This window comes from Ostrinia nubilalis, chromosome 9, assembly GCF_963855985.1.
Source record: "Ostrinia nubilalis chromosome 9, ilOstNubi1.1, whole genome shotgun sequence".
Classification (NCBI taxonomy): Eukaryota; Metazoa; Arthropoda; class Insecta; order Lepidoptera; family Crambidae; genus Ostrinia; species Ostrinia nubilalis.
The window spans coordinates 2,777,664-2,792,858 of NC_087096.1; the positions used below are offsets into that span (position 1 = coordinate 2,777,664).

A 15,195-nucleotide genomic window follows, 5' to 3' on the forward strand; every position below is an offset into this window, starting at 1 on the left:
CACTTTGAATGTAAGTGAAAAAAGTTAGTGATCAACTAACTTTTAAAATAGAGTGCAGGTATTGCCACCCACAATAAAGGATTATTCCTCTTTTAAATGTTGCCTCACAACAAAAGTGAGAAATAGTCAATTCTCTGACTATAGAAATATTTATATGCTTTCCATTTTGATGAAAATGGAATTACCCTACGAAAACTCAGTTACTATCGAACAGTGTCAATAAAATGTAAATACAAAGCTACAGCTTATGAAACTTCCAAAGATACTTTATAAAATCGGTTATCTCCATTTATTGCTTAGGAATACATTAATATTGGTCCTTAAAGTGGCTAATTGAGGCAAACTGAACGTTGTGCTGGCAAACCGAGGGCAGTCCACTCTCACACTAACTACATCTATGAATATACTTGTTAAAAAATGTAAAAAGAAAACGTAACAATAACAACTTCTGACCCAAGTTTCATTATTATTATTATTAGACAATCTAATGTGAACATGCAAAATCTGTTTGAATATTCATATAAAACTAAAACTACTTCAATTATATTTCTAATGATATATCATGGTCTTGCTGCCACCAATACATTTATTATTAAAAGCAATCTATGTGAGAATATATTTGAAATCGTTACAATTGTTAGGTTTCCGAAACTCTTGGTGAAAGCACGACCAGTTTTATTTACGATAAAACCTCATAAACGTCATAAATAGGTACTATTTTATATATCAGTAAAAGCAACAAGTCCACTAATACACGAGTCTAAATAACCAAAACTGTTTAACATCAAAAGCATAATAATCATTCTTGTAATATTAAACCTTCTACAGCGTGTAAAACATGCACTAAATATTTATAATAATATTTCTTTTATGAAAAATACTTTATCATTATTAGAATAGAATATATTTTTGTATGCGTCTGTATATCAGTACCGAGTCACGTAAATTGCAGCTTTGGTGTCCATTTGTTAATTTTAAGCAAATAAACTTTACTTCCTAATTTGTAAGCCTACAAACTTTACTTTTATATAATACTCGTCAATGTTTATAAAAGTTTAAGAAATATTTTGTACACACCGTACGAAATCACTCATTTCAGAGATTACAATTTTTTGTCAGTTTCCAACGGAGCGTCGTCTAGATCCTCGCCGTCGAAAGGAGTCACACAGTACGCTTCCTACCTTAAAATACGTTTACCGTTACACAAGTGACAGTGGCAGTAAATTTGAAAAATCCTAATTCACGCTTTCAATTTTATTCAATAAGTTTATCAGAATAAGTCTCGCTCTTTCTCTAAAATTAAATATCCTATTATTATCGAGTCGTCGAGTTACAAAAATATCAAGAGGAGCGGTCACCCGACTTCGAGGCGGCGGAGAGCGACGGCGCCTACTGGTGGTGCGCGACCGGCGCCTACTGGTGGTGCGCGACCGGCGCCTACTGGTGGTGCGCGACCGGCGCCTACTGGTGGTGCGCGACCGGCGCCTACTGGTGGTGCGCGACCGGCGCCTACTGGTGGTGCGCGACCGGCGCCTACTGGTGGTGCGCGACCGGCGCCTACTGGTGGTGCGCGACCGGCGTCTGGCAGTACGGGCACTCGGCGGCCGTGGCGGCGCACGCGTCGCACAGCACGTAGTGGTTGCAGGGCGCCAGCGTCACGGCGCGCGGCTGCTCCTCGCAGCGCATGCACTTGGTGGCCGTCTCCAGGTACAGCGCCTTCTCGATCTCCTCGAGCTCGGCGCGCGCCGCCGCCTGCAGCGCCTTCAGCGCCGCCAGCGGCAGCCCGCGGAGCTCGCGCCGGCCCGCGCGCGCCGTGTCCAGCTCGCGCCGCAGCGCCGCCGCCGCCGCGCGCGCCTCGTCCCGCTGCCGCTCCGCCAGCGCCGCCGCGCGCCCCGCCTCGTCCGCCTCGCGCTGCCACGCCGAGCACGCGCCGCGCGCCTGCGCCAGCCGCTCGTCCCAGCGCGCCGCCGCCGCGCGCGTCGCCGCCACCTCCTCGCGCAGCCGCGCCAGCTCCGGCGACTAGACATGAATAGCAGATGAAAAATCATATGACATAAATTTCATTAATCACACCTGCTATTTTACTTCACATAGACTGCTATTTTTTCACAGTCGACGAAATCACGAATCGTTATGAATTTCATTCATTCATTCGAGCGAAGTCCGTGAGCGCAGCTCTGCCGAGCGACCGAGCGAGTGAGAAGGAATGATTTGTTCATGTGCGTGTTAGAAAAGGACGAGAGATGTGATGACGGACGACACTGGGCATTTTAAATATGAACTTTAAACTCAAAGGAGTAAGGTTTAGATTTCCTTGTCATGATTCACTGTGATTTCATTATGATTTCATTAGATAGCAGGTCGGAACGTGCTCGTTATTTGTTTACAGTGAAATTAAATATTTTTCACTAGTCGCGCGGTTAGTGATTGTTGCGTACATACTGTGCTGTGGAACTGTTTGTTTTTTGTTGTGCGACATAAAATCAAACAGATATTAAGTCACATTTAATATAGGTAGCTAATTAGCAATCGTTCATCATAATTCATACTTCATTAAAAGTAGCACATTATATTATTATGAAAAAGCTACATTTTAACACTACGAATAAAAATCATTGCCTGTGAAATTTCACAGGTGAAATCACATGAATAAAAATCATCATTTCATGAAATGAAAATGAACGAAAAATAGCAATCATTTCCATGCCTACCGGCGACGCGGGGAACTCGTACCCGCCGGCGCCGAAGCTGCCCGCCTTCATGTGCGAGCCGAACGGCCGCTCCGGCTCGTGCGCGTACCGCAGGAACGGCGGCAGCGGCGAGCCGGCGGCGGGCGGGCTGAAGCCGCGCAGGGCCGCGCGCGCCTGAGTCAAAGTCAAAGTCAAAATTTCTTTATTTGTTTAGACTAATAAATAGTTCTTACAAATCGTCATTTTGCTCTTAAGGAGCCTCTACATGTCTCATAATCTTTTTACCCTACCAGCGCTTCGAGACCAACATTTGGCAAGTGCTGAGAAGAAGCGCCGCAACAAACTCAGTCACCACTGTCTGCCGGTTAATATAAATAAATAGAAATAGCAGGTACCTGCGGGATGTTGACGGGCGCGGAGCCGCCGAGCAGCTCGCCGTCGGCCAGGTCGCGGTCGAGCGCGGCGACCAGGTTGAGCGGGTCGTCGAGGTGCAGGTCGTCGAGCGCGTTGCCGACGACCTCGTGCAGCACGGCGGCGTCGAAGGGCGCGGCGCGCGGCCAGGCGGCGGCGGCGGCGGCGGGCTTGCTGGTAGGGATATTCCGATACTAATAAATACGAGTAGGTACTCGATACTTTTGATTCGATACCAAGTATTTATTGTATCGAATCAATTTTGCGATACATAATCGGTATCGAAACAAAAATACGTGGTATCGAATCGAATCAGCAAAACAACCGAAAACGAGATGAAGTTTCTCTTTATTTATAAAATCCAGTAGTTTCTCTTAAAAGCAACCCATTTGCAGAATGGGATGACATGAAGTTGGTGTTTCCTTGTCTTTACAAGTATGCACAGCAAAATTTAATTGTTGTTACAACATCAGTTCCTAACGAGTGCCTTTTTCCAAAGCCGGTGCAACAATGACACAAACAAGGAATAGATTGTCTTCAAAATACCTTGAACAGTTACTGTTTTTGGGCAATCTTAATGCTGAAGAGTTTTTTGTTTAAATTAATAATAAGCCTAATAAAAACTTATAATAAATAAATAGTTGTTTTCTTCTCAATTTTGTTTAAATTATTGTCCTTCAACGTTCATTGATATCACCCTCAAAATAATAAAACAAAATAAAAGTTCCAAAAAATATCGATATCAGTAACTATCGATACTTTAAGAGTACTTATTTAAGTAGTATCGAAAAAATATTTGAGTATTATCGAAATGAGTAGGTATCGATACTTAGGTGGTATCGGAACATCCCTACTTGCTGGGCGCGGGCGGCGCGGGCGCGCGGCCGGCGCTGGAGCCGGCGCTGGAGGTGGAGGCGCACTCGGAGGCCTCGGCGCTGCCGTTGGTGTGGGGCGGCGCGGGCGAGGCGGCGTCGGGCTTCTTGTCGGGCGGCAGCGCGGACGACAGCAGATCCGCGAGGTTGGTGCCGCACTCCAGGGGTGCGGCGAGCTCGCGGGCGCCGCTCAGATCTTCAGCTGTAACAAACGCAAACTTTATTATAAACTTTGTATTACATCTCAGCTGATAAGGAGTTTACTCTGCTTACAATAAAAGATAAAAAGCGATTAAAAAATTGACACTCTTAAGGCCTCAGCCTCGAATTTAGCGGGCAGCGGCGCGGGAGCAGGGCGGGCAACGCAGACCCGTTCTCGAAACAAGCGGGCAGCTCGCGCGGCGCTGTAGCGGCGAAGTGTCGTGTTCGGGGTTGTGTTGTCGAGATATATTTGTTTTTATTCGCAAACGAAATGTCTGAACAAACGGCGACAATTTTATTTCGATTCAAATTTATTCCTAACGCTCGATTTATTGTGGGCAAAAGAAGGAGTGCGCTGCCCGCTCGTTGCCCGCTCCCGCGCCGCTGTTTTCGAGAACCGGTCTATTTGATTTTACGCATAAGATCCCGCCGCTCCCGCGCCGCCACCGCCGCCGCCCCGCTGCCCGCTAAACTCGAGGCTGAGGCCTTAAACATTTTATACTGCAGCGTGTAGGTACAAGGTACTCACGCTCGACGTGCGCGAAGGCGCAAAAGAGGCCGCGCGGGCAGTAGCCGGCCTGCTGCACGTCGTTGCACTTGGTGGACTTGTAGATCTCTGGGTGGAACTGCTGCTCGGTGCGCGTGTGGCAGTAGCCGCAGGCGTCGCCGGCCTCGCAGTTGGAGGGCTCGCCCCACTCCTCGCCGTGCTTCACGTTCGGGCACGGCGTGCTGCGGTACTTGTATTTCCTAGGCGATCTGCGTTTATCCTGGAATAGAGTGGTTCGTTAAAGCTCCAAGTTAATAAATAAAGAAAATTCAAGGGCGTGCCTGTAAGCACCTATATAGGCAGCGTAAATACGAAAACTACAAAGCTCACAACTCTCAAAAGAGAATCGATTCCATCGGAAATTTTCACATTTCAAACAGTGGGCTGAGTGTGAGTTAGAGATGAGACGTATTTACTAGAACAGATCCACACACTAGGTATTTTACAGTACTAGGCGGCACCTATTCCATTTTTTAAAATACTTGATCCACCTAGTATTTTATAAATTACACGATTTCCGACCCTACCCTGAAAGTAATAGAGGTTATTATTGCGTAATCCGTAGTCGTGTATTACGCGCACCTAGTATTTCTCGCTAAGCTTATGTGCGAACGTAGAGATTCACTCCGTCTCTGTCTGACCAAACAAATTTGAGCGCGACGAAGCAAACGCACACAAACGTAGTCAAACCATAATCATGTAAATAAGAAAAAAATATGTAAATATTTTTATGAAATTGATATCTTTTAAATACGCCAACTTTTAAGTTGACAGTCCAAAGCCTGTTGAAGTATGAAGGGAGGAATTATTATTCAATTTCAAATTGCATTATTCATACTACGGTTGTACCTTTTCAAAGAAGATTGTATTTTAAAGTCATATTACTTGGATTAGTCCGCACTAGTCGCGTCAAGTATGCTAAATTACTACGTACTAGGTGGAACAGGTATTTGGATCGAGTATTAATAAATACTTGGAATAGGTGCACCTAGTATAAAATTTACCTAGTATAACCCATCTCTAGTGTGAGTTTACATCTAACTATTAATAAAATGTAAATAAAAAATGTGTGAAAATTTTAGTTTAACGTTTCCCCGCTAGGGGCGCTGATGTTCTTTTTTAATAAAAATGGATAATCCTAATAATTTAATTTTACACAGTTTGTGTTTAATTCAGATGCAAGTATTGAATGAGAAATAAAATTTTATTAGTTTGAACTTTAAAGTAATAAATGACTATGAAGATTTATACTTACTTTACTATTGTGATATTGAGGGCATGCATACCCTTGTCTACATAACCTAGGTGGTCTTTTACATGGCTCAGTTTTATATGATGATAGTACATAATTTGTATCTGAAATGAAATAAGTAAATTAGTAAACATTATACATTTTCCTTAGTTGTTATTGGTAGTCTTATCTATGTATTATTAAGTATTTATGAGAAGTTGTTTATTTCCTGTAATATAATTAACGTTGATTCAGGATACATAATTTATATTAGCCAATACTAGCTATACAATAGTTATTGAAAATAATTTCTTTTCTATGCTCAAAAACTCATCTCTGTGGCAAATGAACAAGAAATTCCATGCCAAAAGAAAGAAGAGAAAACAAAAGATTTAAAAGCAGAGAATACTTAATAATTTCAGCTAGGCCCAAAAGTTGACTGGAAGAGAATGCCATGTCATTGATTTTACTTGGATTGTTTAAATTTTTTTTTAACAAAAAAATGTACCAATTAAGAAACATCACAAACCTTGCCACTTAGGGTCTTCATTCATTAAATTCCGTTCTCTATCTAAAGCGTTCGGCGCCGCCGTATCTCCATCAGCCGCGTCAGGGTTCTCCAAAGCCTGCAACTCTCTCATATCCAGCACGGCGGGCCGAAGGTCGGGGGCCCCGTGAGCGAACGCACAGTGGGCCCCGTTTTTCGTACAAAGCCCGCGCGCGTCCGTGTCGTGAACACACATGCAAGTCTTGTAGTAGCGGAGGTGGTACCGGCGCTCCGTGTCGCCCGCTGTGCGGTGGAGGTACGGGCATCTGGAAGAGCAGTTTCACGTTATTATTGTTATTCGGTATAATGGCTTCAATGGTGCGTATTTGTGCACACTGGTTTTGTCAATATATTTATAGAGACACGGTGTACAGTGGATAATCTTTAGTAGTTGAATAGACGTTGTGACGCCAATCAATTGACGTACTTTTTAAAACTGTCAAAACGAGACTCCCATAGATTTTTAATGGCAATACAAGCAAGTGACATCACTATTTTGTCAACTCAAAAACTACTTTTTTTTAACAAAAAATCCTAATTTACAGGTAATTTAAAATTAATTAAGTTTTTAAGACCAGAATGAAGTGTCTTAAAAAGTTGTGATTTCGAATTATTGGGGAATGGTGTCAAATAGACTATTGAAAGAGGCCAAATCAAAATGAACTTTATGCTATGAAGATATGGTTGAAAAATGTATCTTTTTTCTCAGGATGATTCATTCAATCATTTCGGCCATGACAACTACTTCGACTTCCTAACTGTCTTGGCGGCGCTGGTGTGCCTGAACAAGGCTTCTTCGCGGCAAAACTCCTCACACATTGAGAGCATATTGTTCTTTTTTTTTCTATTATAGTTTAGGACTAGAAGATGCTTATTTTTTATTGTAATATAGACAGTCTTTTATACAGTTTTGAGTTACAGAATTGACTCGGATGAAATTTTATAGTTACAGTATGTAGGAACACACACTATTACATGAACATATTTTGTGGGATGAGTAATGTAATGTACTGATAAAGATTTGCTACTTTAGTAATGAATAGGAACAGATTTTTAATTGTTGATCAATTTTACAGCTTTCATAATTAATATTATGGTTCTGCTAATTTGATAACAACTGCTAAATTGTAAACAAGAATATGATTACTTTAAAGTAAAAATACAAATGTTTATCATTGAGTTGAGACTACACAGATTTTTATTGTTTTTTGTTTAAGACAAGCAATGGCTGTGTGGCTCAGAGATTTCTTCGAATAACAAAAAAATAAACTTCAGCGCCAGTTAATCCAAAGATTCATAATCACATAAAAAACATATCTTATGGTGGCCATACACGTTAGGGTTTGCATGATGGTTTTGACCGTACATGCTTAACCGACATGCAAACCCTAGCGTCTATGTTATAAAACTGTACAGTTATTGGTGCGTGTACATGCAACCTAACGAATATCAAAAAATATATTTTTGCCGCTCGGTTATGTTTGCGCACATGCATAACCGAGCGTGTGGTCGCCCGCTCATGCTTGCATGCACAGTTTTCTCTCAGTCTCCTATAGTCTGTGGCAGTGAATGGTGGTGAATATTGAAGACACTCATGTGTTCTCCCTGTTGCAAGAAATCTTAATGTTACTGCTAGGTTTGGGCTGTGCGTTGATAGATCACTATGTCAGTCAGTCAGTCAGTCACCTTTGATTTAAATAAATTTAGATTGTACATGCAAACCCTAACGTGTATGTGCTATAGATAACTCGGTTATACCTGTCGGTTAAGCATGTACGGTCGTAACCATCATGCAAACCCTAACGTGTATGGCCACCATAAGTGCTTGTAAAATTAAAAAAAGCCTGGAAAAGTAAAATAAAATCATAAATTTTTTAAAGCAACCCTCATTCATCAAAGCCCTCTTCTGGTTGACTTTTATTTATAAAACACTTTTCATAGGAAGTGATAAAGCTGTGTACATTAGTTTTACACAGTTGAATAAATACTAAAATTAATAAACCAGACTCGATAATGGGCAATTTGGAAAATGCAAAACAACCAACAGAAATATCAATAACACTGAAAGAACAATGGACCTCAATACACTACCAAATGAAGGAGCCTGAAGTTCTGTTAGTATACAACTTGTTTGGATGCATCCCATACTTGGTAGGATTATAGTGACCATTGGAGTAAACAATATTTTTTCCAGTTGGATACCAATAAGTTACAAGTACCAAGTGTTAATGATATCTTTGGCACCTTTACTGGTTCGTAACCCGAAAATGCGAGAAAGTCAGGTACAACTAAATGCAGGAAAACAAAGCAATGACAGCAGTTAAGTAGGTACTTACTCGTCGCCGTCTTCACAAATCCCTGATGTCTCATTATATTTGGTACAATAATTATCTGCGCTATAATTAAACGTCCCGTCTCTTTTTCTAACAGGTCTTCGCCTTCTTTGATTATTAAAATGCCAATGGAAACATGTGAAAGGCCTATGTTGTGTACATTTGTGTTGTAGGAACGATGGACACTGCTCTACTCGGAATTCCTTTAGATATCTGCAACCCAAGAATTCGACGCTTAGTAAAACACACTCGTACTTATTTCACAACATTAACACTTCACTAAAATCAACTCAAAACATGGATATTTACTTGTAATGATTTGGTTTTTCTGTTTGAGCTGCCAACAAAGGTTTTGATTCAGACGGCATTTTGGGAAACTATTATTGCGCCTCTTGCGTCGCGCAGGGCACGCTCACCGTCGACCAATTAAAATTCAATATAAGATCACGTGATACAAAATATTTTAGAAAGGTAAAAAATGTAAACAGAGCCCGAAAATGTTGAATATTCCCGTAAATACACGCCACATTTTAGATTAAAATGACCTTGAACTTAAAATAATCATTTCACGACTCCCAGAATCTAATGACACGAAAGAAAAATAATAATCGCCACCATTGACAGACCTGTCACGTAGTTGTTTTCTGTCCATCTCTTTTTAGAGAACCACTAATCACTAAGGTATAAAAGAGACAAAAAATAGGACAATGCATTTTTCTCCTTGGTTGTTTAGACACATCAAGGAAAAAAAAACTGCCTTTGTTGTTTTGTTGTGTGCTTTTTGTACTATTTTTTATGTAAAATTAAATTAAATCACATTTTTTTTAAATCAATCTTAAATTGTAGAGAATGTAAAGTAATTTGTATTAATATTTTCTCGTGTAATCGCATTTTCTTATCTTGATAAAATAAATCTCTAAATAAACTTGTAAAAAAACGTAAAAAAAAAACATAAAAGTACCTACTACTACTTATTAAAAAAAGTTTTATATCTTAATTTTAAGAATTTTTAGTATTTTTTAGTATCAAAGAAACCAAAATTTGTTCCCTAAAATTTTATTTAAGTTTTAAATGACTCCTTTTCATCGAAACATTAATAAACAAGTAAAAATATGATATTTAATTAGGTCAAATTACATAAATCACAAAATTATTAATTACATTTTCACTGTTCTGTGATTATTATTATTTTTAGCGGCAACATTGAATCATGGTCTCCTTGACCAATGAGAAGAGAGATAAATAGAAACAATTCGGTCTTAGCCAATCAGAACCTCTACTTTTTTGGCCAATGACAATGCGGGAAAGTTCATTATCTCGACCAATGACCGCCCGGCTTATAGCGTCAGTGCTCGCCCGCCATTCTCTTCGACGCCATCTTGAGCATATGATTATTGTTGTGGAGCTCGTACACAAATTGAAGTAAACTTAGTGAATTTTGTTAAAAATCAATCAAAAAGTACGTAAAATTATGTTTTAACTGTAGTGTTACAAACTCAAAGTATAAAATTTAAGTTTAAAGTGAAATCTTTCCCGTTCTTGTGAAATCTTGGAAGTGCTTGACTTGGGATGTTGCAATTCGTTGTTTTGTGTTCCTAATTTTAACGATTTGATTCATTTGGTTTCAGTATTAAAAGATGGCACGTACCAAGCAGACAGCCCGTAAGTCTACCGGAGGAAAAGCTCCTCGCAAACAGTTGGCCACCAAGGCTGCCCGTAAATCGGCGCCAAGCACTGGTGGAGTCAAGAAGCCCCATCGTTACCGCCCTGGTACCGTGGCGCTCCGAGAAATCCGTCGTTACCAGAAGTCTACTGAGTTGCTCATCCGTAAGCTGCCGTTCCAGCGATTGGTGAGAGAAATCGCCCAGGACTTCAAAACGGATCTTCGTTTCCAGTCTGCCGCCATTGGTGCTCTGCAGGTGGGATTTAATAATAACACGTGCTACTTTTTGAACCTCTGGTTTTAATTTACTAAAATTATACCAGGAACTTACTGACACTGTAATTTTATTTTGTTTTAGGAAGCGAGTGAGGCCTATCTGGTGGGTCTGTTTGAAGACACCAACTTGTGCGCCATCCACGCGAAACGCGTAACCATTATGCCTAAAGACATCCAGCTTGCCCGGCGAATCCGTGGGGAGCGTGCTTAAGTTAACCTAGATTTAATTAACTTTAAATTATTGGTAAAATTAATCCGTCATTCTTTTGTAATGTCTCATTTAATTCATCTTAACATTGTAATCTTTAATGTAAGGAGGCAGCAGAACTGAATCTTTATAAATATGTTCTTATTTGTAAGTTTTGCTGTGCATTTGCATAGGATACTGTATGTTAATATTACTTAAACCATACCTATTTCTTTACTTGACATTCGTCACTTGTAATAACAGTGTCCCATGTAAGGACATAGCGTTTTGATTAGTGACTTGTGGAATATTCTGTCTTAGGTAGTGTATTAGAAAATATTGTAAACCACATGACAGTGTGAGAATTCTGTTTTAGGAGTAATTTGATGCACCTGAAAATGAGTGTAATGAGTAATTGGTGTTAAAATAAATATAATTTAGATTTACTTAATTTTGGTTTTCTATTCAAACCCTTACCACCCTTACACACAAACTCACTTTTCAGTAGATTATCTTATCATTCAATGAATCGTTTTTCTAAGTATTTACAGATAAAAGCTTACTAAAAAACACACGACTTGATTAGGGTAAAAAATACCACAGCACATTGATTAACTAGGTGATTTGGGTAAAAATACCACAGCACATTGATTCTAGGTCTAACCACAATCCCTATAACCAGACTGAATCAGTATGGCTTTAGCACACAGCAGGGTTCTGGTTCTGGGATCCTTGTGAAGAAGAAGGAAAGGCCTTTCTAATAATAAACAAAAATGTTAAGAAACAAGGCCTATGACTTGTATGGTGTTATCAGGGAAAACTAGCATGAAAAAACCATTATTTTTAATAATTTATTGAAACAAACATCTAAACAAAATATTATCTCAACCTATTTTTATACATACAGCAATAAATTAAATCTTATTCTATGCCACTAGCTTCTGTTCTTCTGCTTCTATTTCTTTAAGTCGTTGTTCAATATCCTCTACACTTTTACCATGTTCCTTGTTGAATCTGTAAGTCTGAATTAGCTGTTCTTTTTCCAAGCCTTTAATTCTGTCATACAAAGTCTTATTGAATTCAAGGTCTACATCATTTTCTTCTCTTAGGACACAGAAGTATATTAAAAAGACAGCAAGACTGCCAGTTACACAAAATGGTTGATACCATGGCATATCATTTTTTGCAGGCTTTCTGATCACAGGTATTGTGGTCTTTCTGGCTGCTGGGCTAGTCGAGAATTTGATGGGTTCATTTTCATTCGGCTCTACTTTGCTGCTAAAAAGTCTGCTTGGTCTCCTGGTTCGGAAACATCTCCTGAAATTAATGATTGCATCATCAAGTGAAACAAAACAATATTACTCAACATTATTAGTAATAACGGTGAATTGTTAAACGGTTCTATATTGGCTCACATACAATTCTAAATCCTATTCTTTGTCTTACTACCGATTTGTGTTCATAATAATCTCTCTTCATAATTTTATTTTTCATACTTTTTTCATTCATACATTTTTATTACTACCATCGGAGCTCTTAACAGTTAGTAATCATAATTTTTTTATCAATACTGTTACTGCCAAGAACCATTTAAAATACATAATTTTTATTTTCAGATCTTTTTTTCTTCATAACATTCATTGATCATATTGTTTTAATTAATAATGTTGTTACTAAGAACATACTTCAACTCATAATGTTGTTGTTCAGAATAATTTACTTTATAACAGACATACCTACTCGTATTTAAAAAAAAAATCATATATAATTTAATAGAGTAGATAAGCATGCAGAGCATACAGCATGAAAGCAAGCATGCAGCATGCATTGGTATCTCCTCGTCTCCGGCGCTGCGGGATGTGCAGCCCTTCCGCCCTTGCGTAACGAGACTCAGGCACCCACGCTTGCTTCCGCAGCTTCGGCTTTTTGGATCGCCATCGGCGCCTTCGGCGCCTCGGCGACCAGCCTCAGCCGCTCCAGCTCACCCGGGCCCCTGAGCCTCGTTACAGCGGGCGAGGGCTGCCCTCCCTCCGCGCCTCCGGCTTTTAAATTACACTCTAGGGGTAGGGCAGACAAGACCACGTGGAGTCGGTTTTGCAGCGATTCGTTTCTGTCACGTTAGTTTTGTGGCACAAAATATTGCCTGTTTTGGACCATTTCAAATTAATTTAATGTTAAAATACGATTTAATACGAATATAGACATCATGATTTTCAATAATATGGATAAATACACTTATGAGTAATAAATTTATGAAAACAAATATTAGGATACATCACATTTATGAATATTATAGTTATTTATTCGAATGATTATGAGTTTCGATCATTAGTATAGAAAAATATATGAAAACAAATATTAGTAAAAACTAAGTGTATGATTAGTGATATTATGAATATCAATGATTATGTTTTTAATTATGTAGGTTTTAAATTTTTTATGAAGAATGATCATTATGGTATCAAATTGTATGAGAAATATTTTCGGACCTCCAATGATAGGAATTGAAAAGTTATGTAAGAAAATGCGCTACCTTGTTAAACATTTGTCAAGGTAATATTATGACTAATTTTGCAAATATTATGGTGAGTAATTTAGAACTATGTTTATTTTATAATTTCTTATTAACTATTAATATTATGTTTTATTCCTGTGATTTGTTTTTATTAAGAAAAATAGGTATTTAAATTCCTATATATATCCTACATTCTAATTATTATACCTACCTACTATACTTACACCCAGAACAAGAATAGGTGTTAAATCTAAATTGTTGGTCAAAGGATAGGGTGCTGTGCTTTATCAAATACAGTACAAAAATGTAATATCATATAATTACTGCACATCAACTCAGATTTCATTGATTTGCAGTCAGTTACAGAAATGCACTTAACACCAGGGTAATTAAATACATTCTAACCTATAAATAAAATATTATAAAAATATTGTTATACATACGAATACAGAAGGAGATTTCTATTCATTTTATTCAATTCCCATACAATAATTCAAGTTAAAATTTCAAAATATTACGAAATCTAAAATTTACAAAGAATCAAATTGAAATTATCCCAGCTGACATTGACAGAATTGACAGCTGGCACTTTTTTTCAGTGATTCGTTTGCAAGGAATACATTTTATAGTACTTACATATTTTCTTTGATTTATCATTTCTTGTGAGTATTTGAGTGCATTTTTGATACTGAAAAATAAGTCTATTCAAGTAAAAACAAATATTTGTGCAACATAATATTATTACGACATTTAGTAGAGTCCATAAAGAAAGTAAAAAAAAAACTTCTACCCACCGAAGAAATTCTTCTCCCACTTCAGGTTCTACCATCAAACAATCCCGCTCACAAATAACTTTTTCTTTTTTTTCAACTGCAGCTTTCAGTCGTATCTCGTGTTCGGCTGTTGAAACATTTTGTAGACCCTCAACAGGTCTTTTAGCAGGAGGCGGTAGAAACTCGGGTTGCATCGGTTTAATAAGGAGTGCTCTGATATCACACTCATCAGCAACATGTTGGACAGCGGTACTCAGGGATGATCGCAATTCCCATACTTTCATTATGCCTTTGTCCTTAAAAATTCGATCAGTTGAGGGAGGACAGCATGCAATAATTTGTCATGAAGAAGAATAATAATTTGAACTTAGATTGTTTAACTAGAATTAAAGAGTATGAAATAAATAATATAAGGGTCATTCCACAAAAATATGTCAACTCTTAGTCAGCGCCACATTTTACATGGAATATTTGTTAATATTTTATTCCAAAATTGTTAAATAACAGCTCGCAATGTGTTTTATTCATCACCCATTTATATTTTCTAAAACTATTTAAAAAAAAACTTAAATTCCTTTTAAATGACCCAAGACGTCATTCCCTATTAGGCAGGTCCGTACTCCAAAAGTTTGTATTTTGGAACCCATATTTATAGAAACATCAACTTGATCCTTTGTTTTAATTAACGAATAATCTATTTAAACGTACATTACACCAAATTCTATTAATATTTTACGATTTCAATAAACAATAATTTGATTTTCTTAAGTTGAAAAAGTGTCTACAGCTTTTAGCGTCATTCCCTCGCTACGCACTGATTTTATAATTTTGCGCTTTAATATGTATTTAGAGTGAATGACATTTATATGAGTTTAAAGTACGATACGAAGTTATCCTCAGACTATACTGGCTTTGCAGCAGCCGTTTTTTGAATAAGTGCAAACGTGCC

At 38.4% G+C, this 15,195-nt stretch overlaps 2 protein-coding genes across 2 annotated transcripts; one reads left to right on the forward strand and one right to left on the reverse strand.

Annotated features, from left to right (window-relative positions):
- Positions 1 to 1,485: 1,485 nt before the first annotated feature.
- LOC135074389 (RING finger protein unkempt) lies at positions 1,486 to 9,531 on the reverse strand. The gene is made up of 9 exons (XM_063968665.1): positions 9,142 to 9,531; positions 8,836 to 9,045; positions 6,482 to 6,765; positions 5,977 to 6,077; positions 4,704 to 4,941; positions 3,956 to 4,175; positions 3,086 to 3,275; positions 2,712 to 2,864; positions 1,486 to 2,019 (listed from the first exon to the last, which is right to left on the reverse strand). Exons 1-9 carry the CDS (start codon positions 9,198 to 9,200, stop codon positions 1,558 to 1,560), a joined length of 1,917 nt encoding a protein of 638 aa, XP_063824735.1. The 5' UTR covers positions 9,201 to 9,531; the 3' UTR covers positions 1,486 to 1,557.
- A 634-nt stretch (positions 9,532 to 10,165) lies between these two features.
- Positions 10,166 to 11,409, forward strand: LOC135074388 (histone H3.3A). The gene is made up of 3 exons (XM_063968663.1): positions 10,166 to 10,291; positions 10,461 to 10,751; positions 10,854 to 11,409. Exons 2-3 carry the CDS (start codon positions 10,470 to 10,472, stop codon positions 10,980 to 10,982), a joined length of 411 nt encoding a protein of 136 aa, XP_063824733.1. The 5' UTR covers positions 10,166 to 10,291; positions 10,461 to 10,469; the 3' UTR covers positions 10,983 to 11,409.
- Positions 11,410 to 15,195: the final 3,786 nt, after the last annotated feature.

What these genes read in the sequence shown, in the direction of transcription:
- LOC135074388 (XM_063968663.1), top strand. Translation starts at nt 10,470, where the DNA reads ATGGCACGTACCAAGCAGACAGCCCGTAAGTCTACCGGAGGAAAAGCT. An exon ending in CCGCCATTGGTGCTCTGCAG is followed by an intron (nt 10,752 to 10,853) that starts GTGGGATTTAAT and finishes ATTTTGTTTTAG; the next exon opens with GAAGCGAGTGAGGCCTATCT.
- LOC135074389 (XM_063968665.1), bottom strand. Translation starts at nt 9,200, where the DNA reads ATGCCGTCTGAATCAAAACCTTTGTTGGCAGCTCAAACAGAAAAACCA. An exon ending in CTCAATATCACAATAGTAAA is followed by an intron (nt 4,942 to 5,976) that starts GTAAGTATAAAT and finishes ACTCTATTCCAG; the next exon opens with GATAAACGCAGATCGCCTAG. An exon ending in ACGAGTTCCCCGCGTCGCCG is followed by an intron (nt 2,020 to 2,711) that starts GTAGGCATGGAA and finishes ATTCATGTCTAG; the next exon opens with TCGCCGGAGCTGGCGCGGCT.